At 42.3% G+C, this 23479-nt stretch overlaps 1 protein-coding gene across 1 annotated transcript in view; it reads left to right on the top strand.

Annotated features, from left to right (window-relative positions):
• The window catches only part of LOC126190935 (ral guanine nucleotide dissociation stimulator-like 1), a 393843-nt gene that overhangs the window by 283501 nt on the left and 86863 nt on the right, over positions 1 to 23479 (top strand). Inside the window, exon 2 of the mRNA XM_049931579.1 lies at positions 17517 to 17621. Within this exon, the coding sequence (XP_049787536.1) occupies positions 17517 to 17621 (105 nt within the window). The remainder of the gene's footprint in view (positions 1 to 17516; positions 17622 to 23479) is intronic.

Raw genomic sequence — 23479 nt, 5'->3', positions numbered from 1 at the left:
TCCAGTATCAGGTGCAGAAAAAGTTCTTAATGTTCTACAAGGAGGCAGTGCCTTACAAAAGGGCTGTAAATTTTTAAGGATGCAAGAGGTGACCTGGGATGAAATTTGTAATTAATCAAATATTAACATCAAATTTAATCTAACTCGTGACAAATTCATAATATTATTTTAAAGTAAGTTTCTGCGTAAGCTGATCAAAAAGGGCGTTAAAAAGATTATGTAAAAAAGCCGTGGGCCACTAGAGGGATTAAAGTATAATGTAAAGGGAAAAGGGAAATGAATCTGTTAACAAGAACGAGATGGTGCAGTAGTAGCACACTACAAAAATGTTCAAATGTGTATGAAATCTTATGGGACGTAACTGCTAGGGTCATCAGTGCCTAAGCTTACACACTACTTAACCTTAATTATCCTAAGGACAAACACTCACACCCATGCCCGAGGGAGGACTCGAACCTCCGCCGGGACCAGCCGCACAGTCTGACTGCAGCGCCTTAAACCGCTCGGCTAATCCCGCGCGGCAGCACACTACAAAACTACTTACAGTTACTAAGAAAAGTTACTAAAAAGGAAAGGAACATATACATAACGAGAGAAAACAGTAATTCCGACAACAGACTTACGGCTATATAGAATGTAGTGAAATGAGACCGAACAACAAACCACAAAACAGGATAACTCCACTATTGAACTGAACGGAAGGTTACAAATGATACGTCACAGGAAGCAAACATATTTAACAATCATTTTTAAATATAATAAAGTATAGGCAGAAACAGTTACAGACAAAAATCACAAATGTTGGAAAAGCAACTTCCATAAAATTCAGTTATACGAATGTATCACCAAATTCTCCTCCTGAAATTAAGAAAATTATATGTTCTCTCTCAAAAACTGGATTCGATGTTCGCTAACTGAATGCATTACTCCAGGGAGACTGACATACGCCGTTTTTAAACCACTCCTTAAGAAAAGTGATAGGAGGGATGTATAAAACTACCGACCTGTTTCACTACTGACATTATTTTCCGAAATTTTTGAGAGAGTGATGTGCTCTAGAATCAAATCTCACCTGACCAACATTGATATCCTCAGAAAATCACATTCTGGATTTCAGGAGAGTTTCTTTACAGCGAATGCCATTTACATGTTCGTTCACCAAATTTTACGTGTTAGATAACAAAATAGCGCCGGTTGTTCTGCGACATATCTAAGCCATTTGTGTGAATCAAAGTATTCTCCTACATCAACTAAAGCTTTATGGGATTGGTGGTGTTGCCAACAAGTGGATAATGTAATATGTAACCAAAAGAATGCACAAGTTGTCCTCAGTAATTCAACCAATGTAATCAGGGGAGATGCTTCTGACTGGGGAGAAATCACGTATAGTGTTTCCCAAGGCTCAGTCTAACGTGCACTGTTGTTCCTCACATATGTAAACGATCTTGCGTCTAATGTACAACAAGCAGAATTAGTTGCGGATGATATTGTTATAGTAATCAAACAAAACATACAGAAAACAACAGAAGAAATGGTAAACAATGCTCGTAAAAGTGCTATTGACTGATGTTCAGCGAATGGTGTCACTTTCAATTTTAAAAAGACCCAACATATTCAGTTCTCCATATCTAGATAAGTGTAACACGTGATGAGGAAGTAATAACTTGGGGTAGCAGCGTTAAAACATTTAGGTGTCCACATTGATGAGGATGTAAACTGGAAAAAGCACATTTTGGATCTCCTAAAACAATTTATGTCAGTCATATATGCACTTAGAATCACTGAAAATCTTGAGGAGAGACAAACAGAGAAGTTGACATATTTTGCGTACTTTCATTCACGAAGCTCATATGGAATAATGTTCTGGGGTAACAACTTTCAGAAAAAAGTGTTCGTCGTTCAAAAACATGCTGTAAGGATAATATGTGGTACTCACACACTATCATCTTGTAGACATCTCGTTAAGGAGTTTTGGCATTCTGACCATTACTACAAGTACATTTATTCCTTTATGAATTTTGTTGTAAGTAATCCACTGCAGTTCAAAAAGGACAATTATGTACATAATTACAATACCAGGAGAGAAAATGCCATTGATAACTCCACATTAATGTCGTCTTTAGTACAAAAAGGGTACACAATGCTGCAACAAAAATTTTCGATTACCTACCCAGTGACAGAAAATGTCTGACGTACAACAAAGTAAAAGTTGAATGCAAACTGGAAAAGTTTCTCCTTCACTATTCGTATTGTGTTGAAGAATTTTTGTTATTGTCATATGTAAAGGGTGGTAGATGGGACTACTCGCATGTAAAATGACTCGTTGCAGATCATGACGACTTATCGTGGAAATGATCAACGGAACATGAAACTAACTAAACTTAGATAATGATGCGCGGCCATGTAAGTTTCGCAAGTTGTATGTAGTTTATTTAAGGGATGACTGAAATGGCACGGCCTGCAGCGCGTGTAATGTAAGTAATAAATCTCTATTTCTGGTGACAACATAATGGCCGCACTTTTCTAAGAGGTTACACGTATTTCTAGTACTCCTCTATTTACCTGTTCTCACTGGGTTTTTCCATTTTTTAATGCCTCAATATGTCACCCATGAGAAATAATTGGAACATCTACCACATCGAAGAACGTGATTCTGTGTATTACAAATCTTTGCGGAATCTCTTGGACACTTGCCGGCGTCGTCTTGAACCACCAGTAGAGGCATGTGTGATGTCTGAGGAAACAGTTTGCTGACTGTACGTGTTACACACTGGTCAAAGTAGACCTTATGTCCTGTCCCTAATGACCTCAACGTCGGTGGATCTTTAAAAGAGTGCTCAGCCCCTGGGCATTTGTTGTGCGCGCAAACCATTCACGGAAGTCGGCGCACTGGCGCCACTTTGTGTGACATCCGTTATCGGCTCAGCGCTAAGAGGCGTCTCATCGGTAGCAACCCACATGACGTCGCAAACTCCTTCCAGTGTCGAAGAGGATCTGCTCAGACTTGCGAGTTCTACACATGTGTTACGCAAAAAACTGTTCTTCGAAGGTTAACCTTATGGGTGTCCTTTATACGGTGTTCCAGACCGACTCAGTAAGTATTTTATTTTTAGTACATGCCATACATTTCGACAATCGTATCATTTCGTACCTGTTATGGACTGAAATGATACCGTCATTGTAGAATGGGAAAAGGGGAGATATTTGCGGCTGCAATGGCATGTCTTCTCTCTCTCTCTCTTTCGTTCTTTTCTTGCCTATACTGAGCTTTTTTTGAGGCAGGTCGCCGAATGGCGTGAATATTTAGAAACAGAATCTAGATTTTAAAACGATAAAAAGCTCATATAAATGAGCCCTTTTTCCTTGAGCGCTGTGACGGTTATGATCACACAAGACTGTGTTGGCATTGTTGTGCGTTGCTTGGTGGGCGGGGAATGCTATTGCCGAGTGCCACAGTGGAGCTGTGTGGTATAACCATAGAGGTATGGAGTTGTCATGACGTCTCAAACTTGAAGCTGACGACCGCAATGTCAACTGTCCAAACATTAGCTTCTGTGGAAGTGCTTTGATCAAAAATAGCTTGCGACATTTACGGGTGTAAATGATTATAGTCTAAAGCGTAAAGGAATCACATTTCATTTGTAACTGAACTTGTTTAAGCGATATTTTCTTGTATTATTATACAGCGTGTTACAAAAAGGTACGGCCAAACTTTCAGGAAACATTCCTCACACACAAATAAAGAAAATATGTTATATGGTCATGTGTCCGGAAACGCTTAATTTCCATGTTAGAGCTCATTTTAGTTTGTTCTTCCACATACGCTCAATGGAGCACGTTATCATGATTTCGTACGGGATACTCTATCTGTGCTGCTAGAACATGTGCCTTTACAAGTACGACACAACATGTGGTTCATGCACGATGGAGCTCCTGCAAATTTCAGTCGAAGTGTTCGTACGCTTCTCAACAACAGATTCGGTGACCGATGGATTGGTAGAGGCGGACCAATTCCATGGCCTCTACGCGCTCCTGTCTACGCAACCCCGGTACCAAATGTAGAGACTCTTCGTGCTCGTATTGTGGACAGCTGTGATACAATACGCCATTCTCCAGGGCTGCATCAGCGCATCAGGGATTCCATGCGACGGAGGGTGGATGCATGTATCCTCGCTAACGGAGGACATTTTGAACATTTCCTGTAACAAAGTGTTAGAAGTCACGCTGGTACGTTCTGTTGCTGTGTGTTTCCATTCCATGATTAATGTGATTTGAAGAGAAGTAATAAATTGAGCTCTAACATGGAAAGTAAGCGTTTCCGGACACATGTCCACATAACAAAGTTTCTTTCTTTCTGTGTGAGGAATGTTTCCTGATAGTTTGGCCGTACCTTTTTGTAACAGCCTGTATATTAATTTTGGTTGCAGTGATTACTTTTACTGTAGTACTTTTATTTCTGTCATTCGACATTAGATTTCCTATCAGTCCCTCTCTAAAGGCTTTCTGGATGAACGCTGTGGTAAGGAAAGTTTGGAAACCGACCAAACGTAGCAAAACATGTTCTCAACATTTTCGGGAACGGGTCATAGACTGAACATCAGTTTCGTCAGTCCGTGTTAAGGAAACAGCTGGATTACGAAAGCAGACTTGTCACATTACGTTCATGAATTCCTGTTTAATAGAAATGTGTAACATAAGCAAAGTTTCATTCTAACCAGAAAACTAATTACATCAAATATACGTTTAAGATCAGAAAAACGTCTGTTAATGCCTTCCTGATACTGTGCTGTTCACGAAAGCAATGCAATATCTGCTATTTAAAACAACTGTTGCGTCCAGATGACGGAAATTAAGAAAAAGAAGCAGTCGTAAATAGTAGTCTGCTAATGTTCTGAGGCATGCAGGAACACAACGTGCAGCATAAGTCTGCTGTGATGTTTCCCCTTATTGTACCTCAATGGGTACAGCGGCACTACTTACGTTAGTGACTGCGCACTCGGTAAAGCATTACACAAGTGCTGAAAGTTATCTTAATAAAAATAATAGTGTCTGTTGCAATTCATTAAAAGCATTGCTTGCTGGCAGTGTAACCTATCTGTAAGCTTACGTAAACTTTCAACGTAGGAATTCGGGAACTCTTGAAAATAAGAATCCGCTGCGAGAATGTGTCGCTAAAGTAAATTGAATTCACCTATATGGTTCTCTGTCTGTTTAAATATTAGCAATGGCAAGAACACTGGCCTCACGGAATGGCCGCGCGGTTAGAGGCGCCATGTCACTAATCGTGCGGCCCCTCCCACCGGAGGTTCGAGTCCTCCCTCGGGCATGAGTGTGAATGTTGTTCTTAGCGTTAAGTTAGTTCAAGTAGTGTGTAAGTCTAGGGACCGATGACCTCAGCAGTATGGTCCCTTAGGAATTCACACACATTTGAGCATTTGAAGAGTACTGTCTGAACTCAATATTGTGAACCATTAAACTTTTAAACTGATAAATTGGCCCTGGAAAAACTCAATGTTTTATTTTTTAATTTTTAACTTACCTGTTACCCAATGAAAACGCCGTGACACTGCTTTTGTCTTAAATGCGCCTCGCATTTGCTGAGCTACAACTGACCGCTCAGATGCGCCTGGTTCAATGCGCTCTCTTTTATTAAAAAAAGGCAAAGCATACTTGGTTCATAACAAATATGCATTAGTAAAAATGATAACCTATATGTTGGTATGGACTTTGGATTTGGACAATGACTTGTGATAAATTACATCAAATGTAATTAGTTTTCTGGTTAGAAAAGTTCTATATTACTTAAGTAGTCTTTAACATCAAATAAGATCTTTATGAAAACCCATCTCGTGAAAATGACATTAAATAGTAAACAATTATTTCTAGCCCCAAATTCAAACTGAAAATATGGCTGGCCGGACTGGCTGTGCGGTTCTAGGCGCTACAGTCTGGGACTGCGCGACCGCTACGGTCGCAGGTTCGAATCCTGCCTCGGGCATGGATGTGTGTGATGTCATTAGGTTAGTTAGGTTTAAGTAGTTCTAAGTTCTAGGGGACTGATGACCTCAGAAGTTAAGTCCCATAGTGCTCAGAGCCATTTTTTGAAAATTATGTACGGATGTTTATCTTTCCCTGTACCCAAGTCTCTGGAAGTCTGAACCAAGAATGCTTAACTACAAGTTGCCGCAATAAAATACAAAATCTGAAACCAATTACCTTAACGTAAATCCTCTTCCATTACTCCAGTGTAATCATAATGAAATATTCTAATCATAATGCTTCAGTCTCTTTCCTCGTCTCAAATAATTAAGCAATAAATCAACATGTTCAAATTCCTCAGAATATAGCTACAACCGCATCACTCCGCCTGTGCCGTACTACTAGTCATGACACATCACTGCCGACTACTGTCCCCCGTCATCTCACGATTAACAGTGTGCATCATCTCGCCCTCCTCTTGCAAGGCAGCGAAGGTCTAAGCAAGCCTCCAGGCGGCACAGCCTCTGTGTGACACCGCGCGCTTATAATTTCAAACAGGACGAAGGCGCTAACGCTTTCACGACTTCCAAATACTATAAAAATGCCCATGAAATTATCTACAGCTCCCCATCAGTGCGACGCCGAGAAAATGCGGTATTCGTGCCGCCAACTTCACGAGTGAAACCCAAATGATGCTTCTTCGTCATAATGGTGGCCTCCAGCGGGGCCTGTTGAGGATGTCCGTAGCCGTTGTCCAGGAGGTTGGTGCAACGTCTTAGGAATGATACGGTGAATCTGGAAGGAAGTTAGTAGCATTCAGCATCTCCTGGTGTTGAGATGTTGAGACATGAGAGACGATTAGGGGAGGACGGGATCAAGAGAAACCCTGATACACCTGAAGTAATTAGTGTAGAACCAGGGGGAAGCTAAATCAGGGAACTTGTTCCTCTTGAATATGAATGTGGCAGCTGGTTAAGGTACTGGACTACTAAGAGCTCAGACTCGACATACCTGATGGCTAGAAAATGTGGATGAAAGATTTTATTTCTGCAGAAAAGTTTTTTTTTGTTTTTGTTTTTTCATCAGTCTTCTGACTGGTTTGATGCTGCCAGCCACAAATCCTGTACTAACCTTTCGTCTCTGAGTGGCAGTTGCAACCTGCGTCCTCAGTTATTTGCTGGTTGTGTTCTAATCTGTCTTCCTCTACAGTTTTTACCCTTTACAGCTCCATCTAGTACCATGGCAGTTATTCCCTGATGTCTCAAAAGATGCCATATGATCCTTTCCTTTCTTCTTGTAAATATTATCCACATTTTCCTTTCCTCGGATGGTGGAGCAGGAACAAAAGCAGGTATTTGGGGGAAAATTACGGTGTATTCAGAATGGTTCCACCGGTTCATTGCCGATTAAGTGCTACTGCTGGAACTCTGAGCTCTGTTTCGTCCTGTCTCGTGCGGGTATTGAGGTACGTTGTCTGTTATTTCCTCGCTCCAAGCTCTTCATTTTTATTCCAGTAACTTAAGATGGTTGGCGACCCCCTAGAAAAGATCCTTCGTACGTACTGACTCGTCATACAAAACATTCTAATTCACTTTACTGTGTAAAATGTGAGTTTTGACTAATTGCACGTTCAAAAGCGATAGCACTCAGATTTATCGGAAAACCAGTATCGGAACCTCTTTCGAAGTTGAGTTGTTTCGAATAGTCAATCGAAACTCAGTAATGTAAACGAAAAAAGCTATGAGAAATACCTCCAATAGTAAAAAATATTTTAAGGTAATTTAATAAACGGAACTTGTTCAGTCTCTCGGTATGCATCGTGTAGACGAGAGCAGCCTCAAGAGATATCAGCACCTTGGTCTGTAAAACACCATGCGACAGTGTATCGACAACATCCTAGGAAGTAAAACCTAATACGTAGCAGCTGTGTGAAGATGAACAGGTTGGCAAGGACAGAGAGCTGCATCAAACCAGTTTTCGGATCAAGACCACAGGAATCAACTTCTCACCTATGGAGTTAAAAGAAATCGCTACGTGTGTCTTGTATCGTTCATTCGCCGCAACCTTCGCACTTCTAAAAACATTGACGTAGAGTTCACAACGTTGATAGTGTTAGGGTCACTGCTAACTTTCATCGGTTAAGTAAATGGAACCCTATGTTACTGCATATGGTGTTCAAAGATTGTTCAGTTTGAATCTTGGTAAGAAATAACCCCGTCACAATTCCGGGTAACAGCGTAGTGGCTTCATAGGGGACGCAGTGGAGACGAATAAAGAATCTGATCAAGTCCTAGTGAGCTACTAGCCAATCCGCCACTACTATCGGTTTGTCTGTTACAGTACACGGCCTAATTTTAACCGGTTTCCCATATCTTTCTGTATGTTACGACCCGCCATCGAGGAAAGATTGAAACCTTATACAATCGCACATCAGCGAAGATTTTTTTCCTATTTTGACGAACGCTGACTTAATACATCCACCCGACAGTGCAAATAATTATTCCACCTTCTCGTTCGAAAGGTGATTAGGCGCTTTTTCAGCGCTATGAAAATTTCATTGGCCTCACTGACTCTAAATGAATGTCATAAAGTTTCTCAACATATTTTGGAGCGCGTAATATATTGCGCAGTTTTTGACAATTTAGAGCTGTTCGCCAGACCAGACCTAATACGCCTCATGGACCGTCTCAGAACGTTCAGCTAGCCACTAATTTCTCCCTCTCATATTAAACTTGTCAAAGATGTTGATCCCAGCTTATATTTATTTATTTATTAAACATGCTAAGAGAGACCCTGAACGCCCGAATCTTACATCGGACCATGGTTTCAAACAGGCAATATTTTTTATCATCACTGTTATGTTTTTTCAACAGCATAGTTACATAAGAAATGACAATTTTAATATGACAAATAGTAATAAAATAATATTAATGGAATAAAAATTATTTTAATGTTTGTAAAGACACTGTGAATGAACAGTGCTTACTAAGAGCTAATAATGTTAATGCTAGCAGTGCTATCGGTACTTTAATATACCGAGTTCTCACATAAAGAAATGTAAATATACTACACTACCTTCCAGAATTGGGAAATGTAATTTTGGTTGGAAAGAAGGATGTAATGAGGTAACGACTGTACAGGACGAAGACACAGCCATAATCATTGCTTTTAGTAGTTACGTCAATGGCTGTCGTTTGAAGCTGGAGCTCGTAATCAGTGCCGGCCGTTGTGGCCGAGCGATTCTAGGCGCTTCAGTCCGGAACCGCGCTGCTGCTACGGTCGCAGGTTCGAATCCTGGCTCGGGCATGGATGTTTGTGATTTCCTTAGGTTAGTCAGGTTTAAGTAGTTATAAGTCTAGGGGACTGATGACCTCAGATGTTAAGTCCCATAGTGCTTAGACCCATTTGAACCATCTTAATCAGTTTTGACACAAAGAGCGAGGGATACATTGAATGCAGGTATTCATCACCGGTTTCAGGCGCCGTAAGCTTTCCTGAAAAAGACCTTGCACGATAACATCACAGTAATCAACAGCTGGAAGTATAAGCGTTTGTTTAAGTTTTGACGTTAAATTAAGAGTAAAGGACCTAATATCGAACCCTAGGGGACGCCTAATTCTGGCTTTTCTCATAGTGCCAGAAATGAGGCATTGTTTGCGAAATGGTAGGTACGAGTGAAACCATTCCATTGAACTTGGAAAAAATTAGATCGTTCACTTTAGCAAGAAAAAAGTCGATGTCGACTGTTTCAAAGGCTTTGCCACAGAAACACAACATAGTCGCCTCTTTGTCTATCTATGGCAAACTTCAGGTCATCTGTTAAAGCAGACGTCGTGCTGCGATGTTTGCGACGATCGGCGTTCGTGTAATAGTTTGTTTATTCCTAAGTAGTTTTTTAACTGATAGAGGATTGTATAACTAAGGCCTTGGACGGTGTCGGAAGACTGTAATCAGAAGGTGCTGTGGCAACGACCTTATTAGATAATGGCTTGACAATTTCGTTTCCAGGTCTCAGGAAAACACTTGTGGTTGAGGAGTGATTGAAGATATGTTACAGTGGGCAGTAGTAGGTTAATAACAAAATTCATCATTTAGACTGCTATGCCCAGAAGAAATGGCTCTGAGCACTATGCGACTTAACTTCTGAGGTCATCAGTCGCCTAGAACTTAGAACTAATTAAACCTAACTAACCTAAGGACATCACACACATCCATGCCCGAGGCAGGATTCGAACCTGCGACCGTAGCGGTCGCTCGGCTCCAGACTGTAGCGCCTAGAACCGCAGGGCCACTCCGGCCGGCATGCCCAGAAGACGTTGCTCTGATACGCATGATTGATTTTTTAACGGTATTGACAGGAACATACTTGAGACAGAATTTTTCGTAGCTAATGTCGTTATTCCGCATAAACTACTGATTGTTTGTTTTGTTTTCGATTCAGCTGGGGTTGTAGGTAATGTGAAGTAACGATTCCTATCCTCGAGTGGAACAATGGGATCAGTTGCAGCTTTTACTTTTCCTATACCAGAACCACTCTGGCTTTTCCATTACACAACACATATGTTTCTGTTGTCATTTAATGTACAACCGTATCTGAGTTTAGCATTTCTCACAGTTTGTTGTCATGGAAATTATGTCATGAGCAGACATGGCAGGTTCCGATGTCATGTGAGGTACTGGTACGAGGATTTCGTTGCAAATATGAGAGTTGACTACTAGCCGTGTTATGGGTAGGTGCAGTCTGAAGTAGTCATATTTGAACAAAAAAGCATACACTAGAATTTCGCAATGGAGGGACTGTTGTGTAGAAGATTTATGTTAGTGGCAGCGGCAATACTTGGGATTGATTAAGGGTGGAAATATGCCAGATCTACGCATTGTATTGTAGTGAACTATCTGTAAGCCTTTTGTTGGGAGTGCGGGTCCATATTTCTGGACCGGTGCTTGTATCATTAGAGTAACATGTGACTATGGTCATTAATTTGTGATGTCACTAAAGACGTTCAGTTTTCCCTACTGTATGAGAGGCGCTCAATAAGTAATACAACACATACTGTATTTTTGTCGGCCGATTTCGGTTGAAGTACGGCGTATGCTGTGGGACATCGTAGAATATTCCCACTTCAGCCACTATAGTTTCATAACCTATGTGGGGACCCTACACGTAGTCCTCAAAATGGCGTCAGTAACGGAGGTGACATTGAATTTCTTTTGGAGGTAAGCCAGACGATAGCGGATATTCATAGGCGCTTGCAGAATGTCTACGAAGACCTGGACGGGAACAAAAGCACGGCGTCACAGAAGTCTGCGCACCCGAGACGAGCTCCAAAACTCCAGTGGACTGTTCTCCCTTATCCACCCTCCAACCCGGATCTTGCACTTTCCGTCTCTCACGTGTTTGGCCCAATGAAGGACACATTCTGCGGAAAGCAGTACGTGAATGATTGGGAGGTTCTTGATACAGCAAGACGTTGGCTCCGATGTCGATCAGTGGAGTGACACCATGCGGGCATACAGTCCAAATTAGGTGGTGTAATGCCGTTGCACTGAACGGAGATTATGTTGAAAAACAGAGTTTTGTAGCGAAAACAGTGGGAAATAATATGAAGCATTAGAATACTGAATAAAACATGCTTTCAGAAAAAATTGTGTTGGATTAGGTATTTAAGGTCCCTCGTAATCTGCTGTAGAAACGTGTGTGGAAAATGTGGTCATATGAAAGTAGCGGAACTCGAATTCTATCTACTGTGATAACGGTATTTTGCGGCGCTCGTAAATTACTTAATGATCGGTGAAAGGTTCCTTAAACGGAGGACACGAGCGATCTGCCCTAAGAAGCTCGTCAGATACTACAGTCGCTTCGCTACCTATGTCGTACATGAAACGCAGCCTCAATAACGGCGGCGGGGAATCCCCGTTGGCAACGGCACATTCGACTTGGAACTCGAGGAGAGAGAGAAGAGTGCATTTTCGTCTTCTTGGCAGCGGCGCAGGTGGCGGCGCGATGCGTGAGGTCAGCTTGCCGAGCAAATTAGCGCGCCTGCTCTCTCGTGTAAACCTCAGCTTGTCGCGTAATCGGAGCTGGCTGGCTGCGTGCGCGTGAGGGCGCGGCGCCCAGCCGCCGCCCGCGACTGACCGAGCGCCGTGCTGCCCGCTGCCCACTCCGGTATTCCTGCTCTCACGCCAGTGTTTGCAGAAAAAAGAAGTGCTGTCATGAAACAGGGACGCAAATAATTCTAGACTCTCAGCACGGTCAAAGACGAGTGAAGCACGTACGTGATAACTACAGAGCTGTAGTTTTTACTAGAATCAGGCTTAGTAACAGCCACGTGGCATCACTAAATTTCTTATCTTTTAGTAAAAATTCAGTAGACATATGTAGGTGTGCCAGATTTCGCTATGTATTAAGATCGGAGTGAAAGTACATGGTAATGAAACTAAAATGTTCAAGTAAACGTAAATCCACGAACGAGTCGTTAACGAGACAGTTGAGAATTACTCCTGTATTGTGCTAGTTGGTACAACTGTTTGACATGTAATTTTTTTATTAAGTCCCCACGTATCAGGGCTAAAATTTTACTCATGGTTCGCGGCTGTGGAATGCATATAGGATGAAAGACAGAGGTATGGCCAAAATTTCAGGAAATGTTCTTCACACACAGCGTAACACAATTTAGCTAACCACAACAGAAAGAAAAATCATTGTTCGACGTGTTTGTCATAAATGTCGAAAAGTTCTTGACAGACTTAACTTCAAATTTTTACTCATTGCTTCCTGTAAGCTTCCAGATGTAAAGAATGTACAAGTTTTCTGATAAAACAGACTGCGAGAAAGAAGATGCTTTGCTGTGCTTTCATAAAGCGCCGTTTCGTTTTCTTCCGCGCAGTCTCTTTTAAGAAAATACCAAAAGTTGTTTTCAGCTTATTTGCTTAAGATTAGAATACTAAACCATACAGTCTGAATCGTCTGAAACTTTGTAATCCTACTCGTTCGCCATTTAAGCCCAAACGTGCTCCTGCAGGGCACTGTCGTCCTTCAAATCTCTCCCAATATAAACGCTGAGCGCGACGACCTAATACCATCTGCTAATCCGTACAGCAAAGGGGCATGTGCCAACTCCGCATTTGAGTGCACATCCAGTGGAGAGGATTACCGGAAACAAAGTCCTTGGTGGGCACTAAACAGTTGATGCTACGTGTTTCTTGCTAGTAAAGCAATGAAGCGCGTCACAGTCAACATTATCTCCGATAAACTGAAACAACGAACACTGGTGGTGAACCTACGAATTGCAAATTGCTATAAATTCTAAAAAACCTAACCAAGATAGGGGTTTTGAACATTTCGAGTAATAAAACGATTCCTGTACTACTGGTGAGTTCTGTTCCTGTGTCCTTCTCATAATTAATATGATTATGAAGAGAAGTAGAAAATGAGCTCTGACGTGTAAATAAAGCGTCTCTGGATTCACGCCTACATAACAAACTTTATTCCTCTACTAGCGGTTACCGGCCACGCTTTGCTGCTGTTGCTGAGTCTGGTCCAATGGGAAAGAAAGAAACAATATTCTGCTGCCCCCTTGTGTATAGACGGAGGGAGGAAAGGAGGTTAAAAATATGTGGTCCATATTCATTAGCGTATTGTCTAAAAATTTAAAGTAAACAGGTCAAGAACTTTTCGAAATTTTTGGCAAAAGTGTTTCCCTTTATACACTCTTAGGACAGAAAGAAAGACACGCCACGAATGAATTATCCGAATGGAACGGAAATTGGTCAATGGGTACAGACAAACAAATGATTAAAAGTTCTGAAAAGTCGGATGGTTTATCAGAGAGAGAGAGAGAGAGAGAGAGAGAGAGAGAGAGAGAGAGAGAGCTTCACAAATTGAGCAAGTCAGTAACGGGTTGGTCCATCTCTAGCCCCTATGCAAGTTATTCGGCTTGGCATTGACTGATAGTTTTTTGTGTCTTCCTGAGTGGGTATTCTTCAAAATTCCATGTAGCCGGAACCTTAGATCGTAAAAATCCCCAGTAGATTGGATGGCCCTGTCCATAATGCGTCAAACTTTCTCAGTTGGGAAGGGATCTGACAAGCTTGCTGGCCAAGACAGGATTTGGCGAGCGCGAAGACTAGCAGTAGAAACTTCCGGTTTGTGCGGTCGAGCATTATCTTACTGAAATGTAAGCCCAACTCGGCTTACATGAAGGACAACAAAACGGGGCGTACATTATCGGATGACAACGTAAGTGGTCCTGGTATAAAATGAAATGGCACCCTTGACCATGTTCCTGGTTACTGGGCCATACAGAGGGCAACAGACAGATTGGTATCCCACCGCTGTCTCCACAAACGTCTCGCTCATCATCGGAGCTCAGTCCCAAGCGAGACTCGTCGCTGAAGACAGTTCTACTCCAGTCCGAATGTGACCGAAACCACTACAAACGGGCTTGTTGGTGTACAGAGTCATTGGTAGTCGGTGCAATGGGCGCCCTGAGCTCAGCTCCCTGTTAGTGGCCAATTAAAGGTTCTTATGGTCACTCAGACACAATTCGCACGTCGGATCTATGATAACCATGAATCCGGGGCTGTGAGCGCCTGTTTGACAATTGCTCCGTCCTCACGTTCTATCTTCTATCTAGGTCGACCGCTTCCTTTTGACGCAGTGTTCGGCGATGGTTCACCCATTCCCGCCAACATAGGTGAACAGTAGCGTCGCTTCGATTCAGATATCGAGCGGTCGATGATTACTCCAAGCAGCGGCTTTCAGCTCAAATACACGTCCTGTCTGAGGTGCTGTCATCTGCGTACATTGTTTATGCGCTTGTCTGCGAGACATAGTTACTTTCCAACTGTATAATCACAATGAATTTCCAGCGACTTCATGCCCTTGTATCGACATGTCCACTGTTTCCTATACTTACCATCTGCGCAATGAAACTGTGCTGCTGCGCCACACATTCATCCATCGGCCGCCATCGATTTGTGACCAATTTGCGCAACTCCTTCGTGGTGCGTCGTTTTTTTTTCCTTAGAATGTATGTGACGCATTTTATGTATTATATATGGCGCTCCAGAAAGTATATAAAAATATGCTCGTATTCAAATGCAACGTTGTGTAAATGTTTGAAATAATTTTGTGAAAAACTTTCGGAAATCTACGATTTCGTACGAACGAATGTTAGCAATTTTATTTGTGTAGGTGTCTGAGGAAGGTTTGGCCATACCTCCTTGCTAGACACTGTTGGATGAGGTATCGACATAATTTGCTGTTGATGTAAGAGGACGTACTAAAATGGTCCAAGATACATAGGCCGAAAAGTGTCCGTACCCTGGCCTCCAGGGTCGCCTGATCTCAACCCTCTGGAGTTAACTGTAAGGAGTCGTCTCACAATCAAAGTGAATAGCGCTCCCGTTGATAACGCTAAAGAATTGTACAGTTTTGTCAAGGTTTACGAGGTGATCTGAGGATGTTTCGTTCGTAGCTCGCTGCATAGACGACTTCATTATTGAATCTGAATGTGTGCGCGGTGTTTGCTTGCAGCAACACTTGGTTTTTTATCGATCTGTTGCTGACGTGAATTCACGAAATACTTGTTCAACAAACTATCGAAAATCTCTTTGATGTCCTACATTGCTTGCGCATTTCTTGAAGAACTAAAGAGTTATAGCCCAAGAAAGCAAAAACGGAAATTTGAAGGAAAAAGGTAGCAAATTAGACTAATTAAACGGAAAAAAGAAAAATGAATTTTCAAAGCTAGGCAATCTGAATTAACATTCTAGTTTATAGGGCAAATAAGAAGCGCAGCAAACTACTGCTTTCGCTAATAGCGGCGTAGAAAGGAATCCAAATATTGTATCATAGGTAGAAATAATAAATTAAGTACCCACGGGGCTCCGGTCCTTTAAGACGTATCATATGAGATAAGCAAAACACGAGGTTAAACAGCTTTTAATGAGCGATGGGTGAGACTTCGCTGTTTTTCGTGACATATGTTAGTTCAGACTCTCTGCGATTAATAGTATTTATTTCTTTTTCGCAATAATCATTCTGCAATACATCGCACCGCCAGACTTGGAACGCTAGAGGTTTCATAAATAATTTACTTTTGAAATGTAAATATTCCATAAAAACAGGTTATAAGTAAATACTGCACTATTACCATCCATTGTTGAAAAGATGACTTCCGCAACTCAAAACGCACACGCTAGTGCCATTAGCGGAAAAATGTGCAAACTTTGTTTTGCTTTTATTTGGAAGAGGGTGTTCGCAAAGTTATTTTTATTAATCGACGTAGTCTGTATTTTCACAGAAATCCGTAAAATATTTTGTTTCGAAAGTGAAGATATTACAGATAACGTAGTTTCGTTCTATCAGTGACAATGAGATCGGGAGTATACAGAAATAATCCAGTTTGTTCTCGTAACTAGTTTAACCTAGTTGATGTATTTATTGAGTTCAGTGAGTGACAAAACATCCATACAAATGTATAATTGCGTGAAAAAGATGAAAATTGATAAAGCACGCCTTGGATAATAGTGTTTCCTGGTTCTTTTTAATACGACGGGCAAACAGTTGAGAGGAGTGTGTGAGAAGAGGGTCGGGTCACGCGCCAAAATGAAATTGCTTCTTAGCGCAGTCCTCGGGCAATTTCGAACACATTTCTGTCGCGCAGTATAAGAAAAACAGTATCTCGCGAGGATGTTGGAAAGTGGAGGCTCTGCGAGTTCTGTATACCGGCTATCGGCACGTGAAAAATACGCTGATATTCTTAAAATAGTTATGAGAACTCGTAAGACGACTGTATTTATTTGCAGAGGGGGAAAGTAATGTCCACCCATAAACGCTTCGGAAGGAAGGAAGGAAGGAAGGAAGGAAGAAGAAGAAAGAAAAGCAGATTGGGTTAATCCTCCCGTTGACATCGAGGTCGTTAGAGACGGAGCACAAGCTCCGTTGGTGTCAAGGAAGGAGAAGGAAATCAGCCGTGTTCTTTCAAAGAAACCATCTTGACATTTGCCTCGAGCGATTTAGGGAAATCAAGCTAAACCTAAATCAGGATGGCCCGACTCGGGTTTGAACCGACGTCCTCCCGAATGCGAGTCCAGTGTGTTCAACAGTGCGCCAACTCGCTCGGTAAAATGCGCTTCGCCTCCAGGCAACATTACCACAAATTGCGTTTGAGAGAAAATGTCTCATTCGTAAAATGGCAACAAATTCTATAGAACATGAAACTGCAAAGACTGTGGGCTAGGAAGAGGATTTCATTGACACATAATTGTTACGGAACTGAAGGAAACCACGGTTCACTACATCAACTGGGTGTTCCAAGTAGTTTCAGGTACAGCAAGGACAAACAAAAGCTAAGGATAAGAAAGCTGATCAGGCGTATACTGTTGTCCTTTATCTGGTATCTTGCGGCGACAACGCCTTTCGTTTGCACTATGTACATGTCTTTGTTTCCAATTTTGTATTGTACGAGTTTTCCCCATGTTCTACGGGGATACGTGCAGAGCTAACTGCGCGTGTTTTGTGTGTGTTACAGCAGCCGACCTGGAGACTGTGGGGCGAGGAGCGCGTGGAGGGTGCTCTCTACACCGTCTACCTCAAGAAGGTGCGATACCACCGCCCGACGCGAAGCGTCTCTTCCGTGAGTATTTGCAGTCCTCCATCTTCCTGCAGTTATGATCGATTACTTTAAAAAAAGCAAACTGTTTTGTCCGTGACACTGTGGAGTTAAATGTTAGTCTCATACATCACTGAGCAAATGAATTAGGCACACCTACGCAGCAGATAGCAGCAGCCCCTTGAGCTCTGATTATGGAGATGACACATCGAGGTATAGACTCCGTGTGTAGCGGTGTTCAGTCCGAAGACTGGTTCGATGCAGATTTCCGTGCTAGTCTGTCCTGCGCAAGCAGCAAGTTTGAATAACCACTGCAACCTCCATACATTTGAACCTTCTTCTTCAAACCGTTGTCTCCCACTTCAATTTTTACCCCACTCACTTCGCTCGATTACCAAACTGAAGAATCCTTGGCGCCCATCAACTGATCCCTTCTTTCAATGAATATGTGCCATAAATTTCCTTTTTTGTTCAATTCGATTTAGTACCTGCTCATTAGTTATTCGATCTACCCGTCTATCAGAAGCTTTTGTTCTCTTCTCCTTTGAAATGTTAACAGTCCACGTTTCACTTCCGCATGAGGCTGCAATCTAGATAAATGCCTTCAAGAAAGACTTTGTAATATTGAAATTCACATTCGATGTTAACACATTTCCCTTTTTTAAAAATACTTTTTGTCGTTACTAGTTTGCTTTTATGCACTCTATTCCAGACATAATCAGTTATTTCGTTGCTCAAATAACAACAGACAGAGGTTATTTTAGTGCCTCATTTGCTAATCTAATTCCCTTAGCACTGATCTATTTAATTCGAATACATTCCAACAACTTTGTTTTTATTGCTGATTTTTTTATTTATGGGCACAAGGCCGTGGCCCATGGCATAAAGTTTTGCCTATCGTTTCGTTTTCAAATGCTGGAAACGTCATCAGAGGCATACGGGCTCGGAAAGCAGTTACAGACTCGAAGGCGCCCAGCAAGACGAACTGAGCTTATTCAAGTGTGTAACTGTTTTCTGATCGTTAAAGCTTCTGATGATGTCTTCAACACTGGAGGACGAAACGTTAGGCAGAGAAGAATACTTTGAGCCATGACCTAATGGCCGTTAAACAAATATCAACAACTGCGCAGATACCGCATTCAGTGATTGAGCCTCGTTTTATTTTTTGTTAAGGTCCAACTTAAAACTTCTTTTCAAGCCACTATTTATTCTTTTCAAATCATGTTTCAAAGATGATCCACATCCTTTGCCATCTCTGAGGTTTGCCGAAGAAATTGTAATTCTTTCAAAGTTTTTATTTCTTCTCGTTGAACTTTAATCCCTTTCCGAATTTATCCTTGCTTTCCGTTACTGCTTCCACATTTTACTGACAGTAACATGGGAGATATGCTACAACAGTGTCTCATCCCTTTCTTAACTATGGCCCCACTTTCACGTCCTTCGACTCTTACAATTGCACTCTGGTTTTTGAGCAAGTTGTAGATAACCTTTTGCACCCCGTGTTTTATGCCTGCACCTACCAGAATCTCAAAGTGTGCATTCCAGTTAGCATTTGTTATAAATTTGGATTTGCCTTTCTTCATTCTGTCTTTCAAGGTGTCGTTATAGTATTGCTTCGCGTGTTCCTATCCTACATCTCTCCGGAACCCAAACCGAACTTCTCCAAGATCAGTTTCTACCAGTTTTTCCACTATTCCCCAAATAATTCGTGTCAGTATTATGCAACTAAGACTTATTGAAACTATGATTCGGTAGCAGTCACACGAATCGGCACTTGCTTTCTTTGGAAAGGGATTACTACATTCTTCTTGAAGTCTCAAGGTATTTCGCCTGTCTCGTACACTGAAATGACAAATGGGATTGCGATATGTACATGTATAGATGGCAGTAGTATCGCGTACTCAAGGTATAAAAGAGCAGTGCATTTGCGGAACTGCGGATGATTCACTTGAAAAGGTTTCCAACGTCGTTATGACCACAAAATGGGCATTAATAGACTTTGAACGCAGAATGGTAGTTGGAGCTAGACGTGAGTGACATTCCATTTCGGAAATCGTTAAGGAATTCAGTATTCCGGGCTCCATAGAGTCAAGAGTGTGCCGAGAATATCAGAGTTCAGGCATTACTTCTCGCCACGTACTAACGGACAACGCAGTGAGTGACGGCCTTCACTTAACAACCGAGGGCACCGGCCTTTGCGTAGGGTTGTCATTGCTGACAGATAAGCAACACAGCGTGAAATGACTGTAGAAGTCAATGTGGTACGTACGAGGAATGTATCTGTAGGTACAGTGCGGCTAAATTTGGCGTTAATGGGCTATGGCACCAGACGACCGACGTGAGTGCCTTCGCTAACACCACATTGCATGCAGCACCTCTTCTGGGCTCGTGACCATATCGGTTGGATCTTAGACGGCTGGAAAACTATGACCTGGTCAGATTAGTCCAAATTTAAGTTGGTAAGAGCTGGTGGTAAGGTTCGAGTGTGGCACAGATCCCACGAAGCCGCGGACCAAGTTGTCAACAAGGCACTGTGCAAGCAGGTGGTGGCTCCATAATATTGTGGGCTCTATTTACATGGAAAGGAATGGGTCCCTTCATCCAACTGAACCGATCATTGATTGGAATTCGTTATGTTCGACTGCTTGGAGACCATTTTCAGCCATTCGTGGACGGAATTTTTATGGATGACAGTGGGCAATGGCACTGGACCACAGTTGTTCGGAACTGGTTTGATGAACATTCTGAACGATTCGAGTGAATGGTTTGGCGACTCAGATCGCCCGATTTGAATCCCATCCAACATTTATGGGACATAATCGAGAGGTCAGTTCGTTCACAAAATCCTACGCCGCCAGCACTTACGCAATTATGGTGGCTGTAGCGGCAGCGCGGTTCAACACTTGTACAGGGGACTTGGCAGCGATTTGTGGAGTCCGTGCCACATTGAGGTACTGCGGGATGCCGGGCAAAAGGTGGTCTGACACGATTTAGGAGGTATCTCACGACTATTGTCACCTCAGTGTATGCCTTGCATATCAGATGAAATACCTTTGTCGTAGTGTGTTCTCCCTAGAACCTCATTGATTCCGAGGAAATGTCATCTACTCCAAGAGCCTTATTTCGACTCAGATATTTGAGTGTCCGGTCAAATTCTACTCATAGTATCATATCTGCCATCTCATATTCATCTAAAACCAATTTCCTTTCTATAATATTGCCTTCATTCTTTTTGTGTAGCCCTTCTACGATCGGCGTTTAAAAGTCCGTGCAAAGTCAGAGAGATGGCACGACAGGCACGTACCTCGATACAGTAGTCATGTTCAGTTAGTAGCATCTTTGGAAAGAGCGCACACCAAGTTTCAGCCATATCGGTCTATTTCTTTGTGTTTGACATTCGTGTGAATCAAGGAAGTCGAGTGATTGTCAAAAAATGGACGAAAAAGAATTTCGTGTGGTGATTAAACATTACTGTATAATAGGCAAAACGCCTCAGGAGGCTAAAGAGAAGCTTGATAAACATTATGGTGACTTTGCACCTTCGATTAGAACAGTTTATAAGTGGTTTCAAAATTTTCGGAGTGGCCATATGGGCACAAGTGATGCTGAACGTTCTGGACGCCCTGTGGAGGTTACGACTCCAGAAATCATTGATAAAATCCATGGTATGGTGATGGATGACAGAAGAGTTAAGGTGATTGAGATTGCTAGTGCTGTGGGCATCTCGAATGAACGGGTACATAATATTTTGCATAAACATTTGGACATGAGAAATCTATCCGTAAGATGGATTCCGCGATTGCTCACACTTGACCAAAAACGGAATCGTGTGAAGTGTTGCAAGGATGGTTTGCAGCTGTTCAGGAAGAATCCGCAGGACTTTAACCGTCGTTTCGTCACTGTGGATGAAACATGGATACAGTATACTCCAGAGACCAAAGTACAATCTAAACAATGGGTTACCAAGGGAGAATCTGCACCAAAAAAGACGGAAAGGTCATGGCGACTGTCTCTGTCTCTGATTAGCAAGGGATAATCCTCATCGACTATCTGGAAAAGTGTAAAATTATTACAGCAGCATATTTTTCATTGTTATTGGACCGTTTGAAAACCGAGCTGCAAGAAAAGCGCCGGCAATTGGACCGCAAAAAAGTCCTTTTCCATCACGACAATGCACCAGCAGACACCTCAGCAGTTGTGGTCGCAAAATTATTGGAAATAGGATTCCAATTCGTTTCACATACCCCCTATTCTCCAGACTTGGCTCCCTCGGACTACTATTTGTCCCCAATTTGAAGAAATGGCTGGCGGGACAAAGATTTTATTCAAACGAGGAGGTGATTGCAGCAACTAATAGTTATTTTGGCCTTGGACGAAGTGTATAAGTATGAAAGGAGACTGTGTCGAAAAATAAAAAAGGTTTACCCCAAACACGTAAGTAGTTTTTATTTTTGCACGGACTTTTCAAACGCCCCTCGTATACAATCCTTCCACCATTCAGCGTTACAGTCTTTGCTTAATACTGGCTTCACGAGGCACGATAAACCGTTGGAGACCATTTTAATCGATGGTTGCACGCATCAACGCATGAAGGTTGACTAGAGCTGGGTCCAAAACACGCACGTCTCGCTCGATGGCGTCCCATATAGAGTATAACTTAAGGGGAGTGGCCTGGGCGACGATACACTAGCCTGACCCAATGTGGGGACGGTGACAGTACATGGGTGGTTATGGACCAGGGCGCAGCAGGCAAACAAACGGGAGTATCTCCACCACGTGTCCACACGATGCCTACTTGGCAAATGGGATGCGTCGATGCCTGTTGTTGACAACGTTGTCATATTGCGACATCACAGAGTAGAAATATCTCTGAAGTGAACATTTGTATACGCAAGACAGAATGTACAATGCATCCCAGCCCCCCCCCCCCCCCCCAGCCCACGAGTCTCCTGGACAGTGCAGAATTCGCTCGTATGTGGAATTATCTTGGCGTATAGCTCTGGAGAGGAAAAAACAGGGTCATTTCCGTCGTTTACTCACACCCCAGATATAGCTATTTTTTTGTTATGGATAAAGAAAAGAAAGCCACTGCAAATGTTTTAGGTTTGTAATGCTCTTTACCATATTGCCAAGTCCATATTGTAATAAAATATCCTGCGCCAGCATTGCCAAATGGTTTATGATATCTCAGTTTAGTTCGCTGTAGCCCAAAACACATGGGATGACGTGAAGCAAATTAGGGATATATAGCGTGTATGTCCATTTTTCCCCGACTTTTTTATTGATCTTCTTATTCTCTATTAGGAAGTACACCACAATAATTAACATTCCAACGTATATATATTTTAGTTTATGCACAAGAGTCCAGTGAGTGCTCAGTACAGAGGGGCTACATACACTGTCACCAACTGCTGAATAGTGTTTTGGCCCACCTTTGAATAGAAATACTACAATGATTGTGCACGAAAAGGATTCGAAAGGTCTTTGGTAGGTTTCCGGAGGTATGTGACTTTTAGATGACTACGTATAGGCCACACAGTTCCTGTAAATTATGACAAAACGGTCTCTGGTCTCGGAGCTTGCGCTGATAACATCCTACTCTTGCTCTGTGTGGTGGAGATCAGACAAATTTGGTGTCCAAGACATCAAATTCAGTTGATTTTCAGTCTGCTCAAGCCACCGAATCGATTCTGGCCTTATGACACGGACAGCTAATTCTGCTAGAAGACGCCTTGGCTGTCGGGGGAAGCAGCAAGCATGGAGAGATACAGATGGTCTGCAGTAATATTCATGTGGTCAACAACTGACGTGGCACCTTTGATTAATACCTCAGGTCAAATAGAAGCCCAGGTGAATGCCGGCGTTGCATAATACTGCCCCCC

The sequence above is a fragment of the Schistocerca cancellata genome, chromosome 6, assembly GCF_023864275.1.
Source record: "Schistocerca cancellata isolate TAMUIC-IGC-003103 chromosome 6, iqSchCanc2.1, whole genome shotgun sequence".
NCBI lineage: Eukaryota > Metazoa > Arthropoda > Insecta > Orthoptera > Acrididae > Schistocerca > Schistocerca cancellata.
The sequence above is the reverse complement of the archived record's forward strand: the minus strand, read 5'-3'. Positions and strand labels throughout refer to the sequence as shown.